This window comes from Lithobates pipiens, unplaced genomic scaffold (genome assembly GCF_037356315.1).
Source record: "Lithobates pipiens isolate NorthernLeopardFrog02 unplaced genomic scaffold, aLitPip1_a1.2 Scaffold_18, whole genome shotgun sequence".
NCBI lineage: Eukaryota > Metazoa > Chordata > Amphibia > Anura > Ranidae > Lithobates > Lithobates pipiens.
The window spans coordinates 626,641,497-626,653,324 of record NW_027507758.1 but is presented as its reverse complement, the minus strand read 5'-3'; the positions used below and the strand labels follow the sequence as shown (position 1 = coordinate 626,653,324).

The window sequence follows — 11,828 nt, the reverse complement described above, 5'->3', positions numbered from 1 at the left end:
ATTGCATTTTGTGTTTACTTGTGTTGTCCTTGACTATTGTTTAAATCGGTTTGATGTTCCGAAACACTTAAGTGTGACAAACATGCAAAGGAACAGGAAATGAGGAAGGGGGCAAACACTTTTTCACACCACTGTATATTGTGCGACATAAACAATTGCAACAACCACAAATATTATTCTCCGGGGCCTCTGCATTCAGAAAATGTACAATGTCTGGGAGTTCTAAGAAATTGCAGTGAGCAGTAAGTGGTTATCATTGTTGATGTTAAAAAAAGGTTGGATTAATACTGTTGGTTTAATTAACGTATGTTCTTCGATGTCTACTGTACTCATAAGTGCATGAGTATGATCTTGGGTATTAGTATGAAACCATGGCTAACGACAAAAACTATGGGGTCTAATTTAAAAAAAAAATTGCTAGATGAGGGTAACAAGCATTCGTCCAGCTGTGACAAAGTTTGGCCATAATTTAATTAACACATTGATTTCCTATGATCATCAGCTCCATCTCCCTGATAGGTACGACCACGCGAATCTGCTCAACTTTCTTTACACGCTCCTGCCTTATGTCACTCGATTCCCCAATACTCCCAATTTTGGGAACCCCGGAGTTTGCCCCGGAATACACAGATCCCACCTTCCGTTCCCTGAAGGCGCCTGGACATTATCAAGCCTCCCATTTCATTGTAAACGGACAATGGGCATCCGCGAGTGATCTTATGAGTCCGGTAGGCCCCTTCTGTTTGGACTACTGGAGGGCCCTCCAACTCTGACACTTTCTTAAATCAATACCCCCACCCAGTAGTACTGACCAATCATTAACCGCTTTTGAGACCTATTGCTCAGAAGAGGGTGTTATGCCACATACCCTTTCTGCCACCTACCAATTGCTGATTAAGCCACCAGATGACCACCAACTTCGGTGCCTAAATGGGTGGGAGAAGGAGTTGAAGTGCACCTTCACGACGTGTCAAAAACAGAATATCCTTCACTTTACGTACAGATCCTCTATTTGCACAAAAACTCAAGAGACCAATTACAAAATAGTCACCAGATGGTATAATACCCCTGCAAAGTTACAGATCTTCCCTTCCTCCTCATTACAGGTGCTGGAGATGCCAGGCAGAACAGGGGACGATCCTCCACATTTTCTGGACCTGCCTCGGTCTGGAGCAGTTCTGGAAGACCATACAGCTTACGGTGTGGAGGTTTATTGAACGCCCCTTACCGGCAGACCCAGCCCTTTTCCTACTTCATGCCTCTACTAGCTCATGCAAAACCTACAAAAAATCATTGATCCCCCACTTACTAGACGCGGCCAAGGCCTGCATTCCCTTATGCTGGAAGTCCACGCAATCTCCAACTATTGGCTTGTGGCTTAGAAAGGTGGAGGAGATAAAAAAAAATGCAAGATTTAATCCTCACGGCCCGCCACCAAAGTGGACGGTTTACCAAAACATGGTCCATTTGGAACATGTTTATCTTCTCAGACGAAGGACGGGCCCTTTTGGAGAGTGACACATCAGATTAGAACATTTCTTTAGAGAACGTTTGTTGCTCAGATTGGAGGGTGATTGACGGCAGAAGGTACTGGCCTGCGCCGCGACTGGAGCTGGGTGCGTTGGCTGCGCCCCTGGCCCCCTTCCTTCCTTCCCTCCCCCCTTACTTTCCCTCTGGCTTCCCCTCCCCCCCATCTCATGCTTTCCCCCCTCCCTTTCTTTCTCTCTCTGCTTCTTCTACTTGTGGCTAGCGGCTTGAGTGTATGGGGTCCTACCGGGAGCCCCATGGCCTATGCTGCTCTGCTTCTACACAAAAATGGGAAATGAGGGACGAGATTCACTGAACCATCCAGCGGTTCAAGAGTTCCCTAGGCAAAATACCTCAAACTACAGCTTGGGTTAGAGCCCATTGAAATTAATACGCTTCCTTACTCTGGTGAAACTCAAGGCCCCAGGTGGGTTTGAGTGACGCTTCAGAGACTAACTGTTCTTTAATTATACTTGTACACCCCACATATGCTACGTGGGATTTCCCAGTTCATTGCATACCATGATGCCCTGTGCTTATGTTTCTTATGGATGTTGTATTTCGTGTGTCTTGGACCTTAATATAAATAAAAGATTTGAAAAAAAAAAAAAATATGACCCAAATTCATGACAGCTGGGTAAATCACATTTGTTCAACTAATATTTTTTTTAAAATAGACCTCTAAGCCCTTGTACACACGGTCGGAGATTCCGACAACCAGATTTTGTCTGAAACTGTTGCATAAACACGGTCGGACAAAGTTGTCGGAAAATCCAACCCGATGACGTTATTTCGTTACGGCGGGACTACGTTCAGGCTAGTAGCTAATAGCTTTGGTGTAGGAATTTGATCTGAGCATGCGTGGCACTTTGTCCGAGCAGAATTCTCTACACATGATCGGAGTATGTCCGATCGGAGCATTTTGTAGGAAAATTTTACCAACAAGTTGGAAAACTTGGTCAGACGGAAACAGTCCGATGGAAACCACACACAGTCGGAATATCCGACAAAACGGTCCGATCGGACACATTCCGTCGGAATCTCCGACCGTGTGTACAAGGGCTAAGTGTTTGTGAAATCTTACACCACAAAATGTACTCAGTCAACGAAAGGTAATGAATCAATTTTTATTTTTCTGCTGCTATCAATGGCCAACACGGTACAACACTTCCTCCATGTCTTTGGGGGATCTCTGATCTCCTTATCAACTGTTTCTTACATGATGAAGATCAGCCATGGAGTATATCTGAGGTGTATATCAGGGTGTGCTTCTTCCCCACATGAGAGCTGTGATGTCCAGCAACATTCATATAGAAGACATTTGCCACACTCAAGACACTAATACACCTTGAGGATTGTGTGGGATCCCCGATGTACAGGAAGACAGGACTTCAGTGAGGAACAATTCCCTCACTCAGGACAGGAAAGTGGCTTCTCCCTCCTGTGAGATCTCTGATATTTGTAAAGATCGGACTTCTGTAATAAAACATGTGTGAGACCTCTGATGTATAACAAATTCTAATTTTTCCCACACTCAGAACACGAAAGTGACCTTCCCCGCTGTGTGAGACCTCTGAAGATGTTTGTAAAGAGTGGACTTCTGTGAAAAACTTTTGCTGCACTCAGAACAGGAATATGTCTTCTCACTCGCGTGAGATCGCTGATGGCGGTAAAGATACGACTTCTGTGAAAAACATTTCCCGCACTCAGAACAGGAATACGGCTTCTCCCCTGTGTGCAATCTCTGATGTGTGTAAAGATTGGACTTCCGTGAAAAACATTTCCCGCATTCAAGACAGGTATACGGCTTCTCTCCCGTGTGGGATCTCTGATGATTATACAGAGAGGACTTCAGTGAAAAACATTTCCTGCAATCAGGACAGGAATATGGCTTCTCCTCCATGTGAGATTTCTGATGTCGGGAAAGACTAGACTTGTCTGAAAAACATTTCCCACACTCAGGGCACGAATATGGCTTTTCCCCCGTGTGAGACCTTTTATGTTTATAAAGACTGGAATGCGTTGAATAACATTTCCCGCACTCAGGACAGGAATACAGTTTTTCCCCCGTGTGAGACATCTGATGTACATCAAGTCCTGATTTTTGTACAAAACATTTCCCGCACTCAGGACATGAATACGGCTTCTCACCCATATGCAATCTCTGATGTCTGGAAAGATGTGACTTGTTTGAAAAACATTTCTCACATTCAGCACAGGAATATGGTTTTTCCCCTGTGTGCAATCTCTGATGACTGTAAAGACTGAACTTTTGTGAAAAACATTTCCCGCACTCAGAACAGGAATATGGTTTCTCCCCCGTGTGAGATCTTTGATGTTTGACAAAATCTGATTTTTGTGCAAAACATTTCTCGCACTCAGAACATGAATATGGCTTCTCACCCGTGTGAGATCTCTGATGCCTGTAAAGATGGGACCTTTCTGAAAAACATTTCCCGCACTGAAGACAGGAATACGGCTTCTCCCCTGTGTGAGATCTTTTATGTACATTAAGGTGGGATTTAAAATAGAAACACTTCCCGCACTCAGTACAGGAAAACCTCTTATCTGTTGGAAGGACGGCACCGTCCCTCACAGTCTGAGGTTCCTCAGGATAAGAGGAATACGATGGTCCATCTACACTGTGTGGTGCCGGATGGACATTTGAGGTAGTCGAGTTTTCTCCTGGACTATACTGTGTGATGTCCTCATCTTCTACTTTACAGTCTGGAGACAAAGTGAGACAATCCTCTGAGGTTTTCCTCATCTCCCGTCCATCTACTAAAATAGAAATACAAAGATTATTACTAGACATGAGCTGATTGGTTCCCCTAAACCAGGACTCTGCCCACATCAGGGAGCTTTGTCTCTGAGGATCTTACAATTCCCCCCTCAAGGTAACTAGTAAATGGGTCCTCTGATCTCCTACCAGATCATTTCTTTATTCATGGACCTTAGTCAGAGAGTGAGGAAACAACGAGAACTGTCTATTATAGGAGTGACAGTGATGAGGGGATTATAGGACGAGTGTCCCCTCCCCCTCTATCACTCATTGCCATCTTCCCAACACAAGAAATCCTGCACTTCCTTATTTAGCCCATGATTTAGTCATGAATAACAGCGGGGGTGAGCCCCACCAGAGGTCAGAGAGTGAGGATGGGGGGAGAACAACCAAGATGAAGACTGATCCCGAAGACCCCCATCATTGGGTTATTGACCCCTCCCTCATTATCACTTTCTGTTTAAGGTTCCAAAGTTTGAGGATGTTATCACATTATTATCAACATGTAAAAGTCTGTGCTCCAATCAAATTGGATATAAAATGTCCAGCTGGTAGGAAATGGGTGCAAAAGAAGGACTATATAATGTAAAATTTATTATATAGGATACAAAAGATAGGGCTATACAGTATCAGAATAATGTAATGTACAACATACAGTTGATAGTGGTCAGGACTAGTTAAGGGGGTCGAATGGTACCCAAATTTTCTTGCGCTCGGTGGGATGTTCGCTCGCCAAGTGCACAGTCAATGAATTGTTAAGGAGCGGGGCCAGGACAAAGAATGAGTCATCAGCTGTCAGCGGACTTCCCTGCTGACAGCTGAATGTAAAAAAATAAAAAATAGGTAAGGGGCGGGGACACCCGGTGAAGTCACCTGGGGGCCCGCCTCTTTGTGATATCACCAAACAGTGCATATTAGGTTGGTGACAATCACAAGGGGAGGGGCCACAGGAGGTGCAGTCACCAGGTGGCCCCACTCCTTATCTATTTTGGGCCGGTAGAGCATTTTTAATTTTTTTTTGGTCTGGCCGTGCGGCAAGCGTTGTGACCGAATATGCATCTACATCATGCTGCGTGCTCAGATAAGGGTCTGGTATGGATTTTGAGGTGGACCCCACGCCTTCTTTTTTTTCATTTTGGCGTGGGGTTCCCCTTAACCACTTCAGCTCCGGACCAATAAACACCTTAAGGACCAGAGGTCTTTTTGCAATTTCGCACTGCGCTGCTTTAACTGGTAATTGCGCGGTCATGCAATATTGCACCCAAACGAAATTTGCGTCCTTTTCTTCCCACAAATAGAGCTTTCTTTTGATGGTATTTGATTGCCTCTGCGATTTTTTTTTTTTGCGATATAAATGGAAAAAGCGAAAATTTTGAAAAAAAAAGATATTTTCTTCTTTTTGTTATAAGAAAAATCGAATAAACTAAATTTTAGTCATACATTGAGGGCAAAATTTATTCAGCCACATGTCTTTAGTAAAAAAAATGTCAATAAGCGTATATTTTTTGGTTTGCGCAAAAGTTATAGCGTCTACAAACTAGAGTACATTTTCTGGAATTTACACAGCTTTTAATTTATGACTGCCGATCTCATTTATTGAGGTGCTAAAATGGCAGGGCAGTACAAATCCCCCCCAAATGACCCCATTTTGGAAAGTAGACACCCCAAGGAAATTGCTGATGGGTATGTTGAGCCCATTGAATATTTATTTTTTTTGTCCTAAGGGATTGAATAATGACAAAAAAAAAAAAAAAAAAAATTTTTTTTACAAAAAGTTGTCACTAAATGATATATTGCTCACACATGCCATGGTTATATGTGGAATTGCACCCCAAAATATATTCCGCTACTTCTCCCGAGTATGGCGATACCACGTGTGTGGGACTTTTTGGGAGTCTAGTCGCGCAGGGCACCCCGAAAACCAATCACCACCTTCGGGATTTCTAAGGGTGCAAATTTTTGATTTAACTCCTCACTACCTATCACAGTTTCGAAGGCCATAAAATGCCAAAATAGCACAAACCCCCCCCCAAATGACCCCATTTTGGAAAGTAGACACCCCAAGCTATTTACTGAGAGGCATGTTGAGTCCATGGAATATTTTATATTTTGCCAAAAGTTGCGGGAATATTACAAACTTTTTTTTTTTTTTGCACAAAGTTGTCACTAAATGATATATTGCTCACACATGCTATGTGCAGAAGTCAAATTACACCCCAAAATAAATTCTGCTGCTTCTCCCGAGTACGGGGATACCACATATGGGGGACTTTTTGGGAGCCTAGCCACGTACGGGACCCCGAAAACCAAGCACTGCCTTCCGGATTTGAATATAAAATGCTATAAAAAACAAACTAACCAGAGTCACCCGTAACACTTATACGGTGATCAGTGGTGAAAGGGTTAACTAGGGGCAATCAGGGGGTTCAAATTTTTATTAGGTAGTATATGGGGGTCCCTGGCGCTATATAAAAACCTGACGGGGAACCTAAATAACTAACTGGCTAACCAGCGTCACCAGTGACACTTATACTGTGATCGCTGGTGAAAGGGGGTGAAAGGGTTAACTAGCAGCAATCAGGGGGTTAAAGCCATTATTGGGTAGTATATCGGGGTACCTAGCGCTATAAAAACCTGGCGATGAACCTAAAAAAATAACTAGCTACCTAGCGACTGTAGCGACACTAATGCAGCGATCAGAAAAACGATTGCTTAGTGACACTGGAAAAAGGGGGTGAAAGGGTTAACTAGCGGCAATCAGGGGGTTAAAACCATTATTGGGTAGTATATCGGGGTACCTAGCGATATAAAAACCTGGCGGTGAACCTAAAAAAATAACTAGCTACCTAGCGACACATGCAGCGATCAGAAAAATGATCGCTTAGTGACACTGGCAAAAGGGGGTGAAAGGGTTAACTCTAGGGGCAATCAGGGGGTTAAATCTTTATTAGGGGGTGATAGGGGGCTACCCTGGACCTAACACTAACTGTCCTGACAGTTTTTACTGTCACAACTGACACTGAATGCATTGATCAGTAAAGAAATGATCAATGCAATCAGTGACACTGTGACTGGGGGGGGGGGGGGGGGGGGGCGGGGGGGGATCGGGGGGGGTTTGTGTGCCTGTGTGTACCTACATGTCAGTGTAGTGTTGGTGCACACTTACTTTTACTGTTCTCCTCGTAGTCCGGTCAAAAAGACCGCCCCGAGGAGAATGACATCACTTCCTCCTTCCTGTGTAAACAATACACAGGGGAGGAAGCTTCTCATTGGCCAGGAGCGATCCAGAGGGGGTGGCCGAAAACCAACGGCCATCCCCTCATCACGGAGCGCTCCTGGACCGAATCGGACCGCCGTATCCAGCGGGAGGGGGTCCGATCGGACCCCCCACCCGCTGGAAGGCAATCACGTAGATGTATGTGATTATGCCTGCCTGTGCCATTGTGCTGACGTACATTGGCAATACGGCGGTCCTCAAGTGGTTAAAATCCACACCAGACCCATAGGGCCTGGTATGGATTGGGGGGGGGTCCCACGCTGTTTTTTTTAAAACATTTTTATATTGTGGGAAATAGCTTGCTAAAATCAATTCAAATGTCATTTTTTTTCTTTGTATACATCAGTTTTTCTGAAGCAGGTTCTATACTCTTTACAGATGCACCATTTTACAGACAGACTAAAGGGGACCTCCAGACACTATATTTAAAGGAATTTTTCATTTTTATTGTTTTACTTTAAAGGCGTTGTAAACCCTTTTAGTTTTTCACTTTAATGCATTCTATGCATTAAGGTGAAATACCTTCTGTCATGCAGCAAACCCTGAGACCCCCCCCCCCCCCCCTTTTTTGTTTTGTTTTTGTTTTCCAACAAAACTTTTATTGCTGAAAAAAGTGATGCATACAGACACCTTTGGAGCATAACATAGGCTAGACAAAGCACAGCCTTACAAAATAAATAATTATTCACGATATACAGATTATAGCATACCTCAGTGGTTTGTAAGTGATCACATACAGCACATTGCTATACCTAGGTCAAAAGTAGAGAAGTTCTATGCAGACGCCAATTATTTAAAATAATTGGCGTGGGCGTTGCTAAGCAGCGAGTGTAGAGGATTGCACTTGTCTTCCGCTCCGCCGAGAATCTGGGAGATCATCCTGACAAAATGCCCATCCTGGGTCAAAAAGAAACAGAAATGAACCACACCAGCCCCACGGAGTTAGCGAGCCGTCACGCCGCTTTCCTGCTCATTCGAAAACATGGCAAAACGGAATAAGGAGAACCAGGGGCCTCCATGATGACCTCTAAGGAGAAATATAAGGAGGTAGCCAAGAGACTCTTCTTCGGAGGAAAAGCTCCAAAGGACCAGCAGCCTTCCTCATCTGCTCTGGAAGATACTAACGGGGCCAGTCTGAAGTGGATGACACAGTCCCGCTGGAGGATACCGGTGGATCATCCCCAGTTTGGAACACAGTGAGTACACCCAGAGACTTATTCACAGGGCCCCAATCTGCCTCCCTGCCATCAGACAATACAGAACCCACTCTCAGAGACATTTTCTCTGCAGTAACAGCATGTAATGTATCTATCTCCTCATTAGCAAATTAAGTTAAAGGGGTTAAGGAGAAAATATCATTTGTGAGGCAAGACATTCAGAAACTGCGGGAACACACAGCCACCATTGAGGGCAGGATAAGCGTGGTTAAGGATGATATAGCCCCCATGCAAAGGGACCTACAATATAATTGCCAACTCACAGATCAGCATGCTGCCCGGCTGGACGATTTAGAAAACTGTATGAGACGCAATAATGTGTGGGCCCTGGGCATCCCGGAAAGGGCTGAGGGTAAAAACCCTGTTGCTTTCATTGAAAATTGGCTGATCTCCACTTTTGACAAAGAAGCCTTCTCCCCACTCTTTGCAGTTGAACGGGCACACAGGGTCCCATTCCACCCGCTCCCACCGGGTAATCATCCACACGCATTCTTCTTTAAATTGCTAAATTACAAGGACAGAGATGCTATTCTATCTAAAGCCAGGACCATGAGTGGAGTGATGGCCATTGAGAACTCCAAAATTTCCCTATTCCCAGACTTCTCGGCTGAGCTGCAAAAGCACAGAGCAAAGTTCATGGATGTTAAAAAAAAATTGCAGGATTTCAACTTGAAATATGCCATGCTGTACCCTGCCCGACTTCGGGTGGTTGCACTAGGGGAGGTTCACTTCTTTGACTGCCCCACCTCTGCAGCGCAATGGCTGGATCGAGAGGACAGAGCACTCAAAGCAGCTAAGGCGCACGACAATGCTTGAGCCTGATATATGACTACCAGAATGTTGTGAACTGCCCCAGCTTGATCACACATCACCGTTGTTGGTCCACGGTTCTTACCACATGATCCTCGCCTTATACTTCGTTAACAGTTGGCATGTTTAGTCACTTTTACTTATTGCCAAGGCGACTGAAAGAGAACACTGGAAGTGCCTAAATCGTGGGGGTGTCCTACGCATGCTGTAGGTGTGAAACCCCTTTTTAAATCAACCCCTGGGTTTAATGGGCGTTTCCACGGCCTTCGCTTCCCATAGCGGATGCATGGGAATGGTCCATTACGCAGCCTATTTGACTGGGAGCCCAGTTGGCTCAAAAAGTTGCTTTACTTATAAAAACGACAGGTAGACTTAAGATTTCTTGTTGCTGCATAATGTGTCTTTGTTCTAACCCACTAATACCTTAACACTGGACTTCCATAAACGTGGTCTTTGCATGGATCACCACCTATGTCACTGGTAACGTTTGTATGCAAGATAATGTTCGCTCTCTATGTATCACCGAAATACTCTCTAGCATTGTGGCTTCTCAAAAGGCGTATATGCTGATATTAATGATGATAATAATGCGGTTAATTTTAAAATGGAATGTTAAGGGCCAAGGTACCCCAATGAAGAGAATGGCAGTCCATAGACACCTTAAATCAATGGGGGCCGGCATCGTATGCCTGCAGGAGACCCACTTCTCCCCAGATCCACCCCCTAGCTTAAGCCCTTAAACATGTGAGGTACAATTCCATTCCACATACTCTGCATACTCCAGGAGGGTGAGAATACTAGTAAGGCAGGATGTACGGTTTCACTGCTCCAAGAGAATCATTGACACGGGAGGGGGGAGTGGGAGATACATATTTCTGTTATGCAAAATCCATGGACTAGCCTGTATATTAGCTGGCATATATGTACCGCTGCCATATTTGTTTGTCTGAGGTCCTAAAGTGGCAAGGTTTATGGCACAATATCCAGGTCCCATTCCTAGCAGTAGGAGACTATAATAACTACCTGAATCATTTTAAGGACAAATTACCTGTCCCCATTAACATCAAATTAAATGGAGCAGGACATACACCTTTTGCCAGAGTGATTGGGGAACTCAGACAGACAGATGTAAGGCGTAATGTGCAACCAGAACTGAAAAAGTACTGATTCTACTTGGCCTCACATGGGGGGCTATCTAGGATAGATATGGGACTAGGTAATGACATAATGTTGCAGCTGGTTGTAGCTTCAGGATAAGCTGATAGACATGTCTCTGACCACTCCTCGTTCTGGGTGTCCATCTCACTGCCAGACTCGATTAACCACTTAAGGACCGCCGTATTGCCATTGTACGTCATCACAATGGCACAGGCAGGCACAAGCACGAACATGTACGTGCCTGCCTTCCAGCGGGTGGGGGGGTCCGATCGGACCCCCTCCCGCTGGATACGGCGGTCCGGTTCGCTGCAGGAGCGATCCATGATGAGGGGATGGCCGTTGGTTTCTGGCCACCCCCTCTGGATCGCTCCTGGCCAATGAGAAGCTTCCTCCCACTGTATTGTATACACAGGAAGGAGGAAGTGATGTCATTCTCCTCGGGGCGGTCTTTTTGACCGGACTACGAGGAGAAGACAAAAAGTAATGGCACCAAAACACTACACTGACACATAGGTACACAAACCCCCCCCCCCCCCCGATCGCCCCCCCTCCCCCCCCAGTCACAGTGTCACTGATTGCATTGATCATTTATTTACTGATCACTGCATTCAGTGTCAGTTGTAACAGTAAAAACTGTCAGGGCAGTTAGTGTTAGGTCCAGGGTAGCCCCCTACCCCCCTCCCCAATAAAGGTTTAACCCCCTGATTGCCCCTAGAGTTAACCCTTTCACCTCCTTTTGCCAGTGTCACTAAGCGATCATTTTTCTGATCGCTGCATTAGTGTCGCTAGGTAGCTAGTTTTTTTTTAGGTTCACCGCCAGGTTTTTATAGCGCTAGGTACCCCAATATACTACCCAATAATGGTTTTAACCCCCTGATTGCCCCTAGTTAACCCTTTCACCAGCGATCACAGTATAAGTGTCACTGGTGACGCTGGTTAGCCAGTTAGTTATTTAGGTTCCCCGTCAGGTTTTTATATAGCGCCAGGGACCCCCATATACTACCTAATAAAAATTTGAACCCCCTGATTGCCCCTAGTTAACCCTTTCACCACTGAT

The 11,828-nt window shown here is 45.0% G+C and overlaps 1 protein-coding gene across 1 annotated transcript in view; it reads right to left on the bottom strand.

Annotated features, from left to right (window-relative positions):
• Window positions 1-2,638: 2,638 nt before the first annotated feature.
• Window positions 2,639-11,828, bottom strand: part of LOC143986869 (uncharacterized) — a 133,286-nt gene continuing 124,096 nt past the window's right edge. Inside the window, 2 exon segments of the mRNA XM_077485276.1 lie at window positions 2,639-3,078; window positions 3,080-4,308. Coding sequence (XP_077341402.1) covers window positions 2,938-3,078; window positions 3,080-4,308 — 1,370 coding nt within the window. The 3' untranslated portion in view covers window positions 2,639-2,937.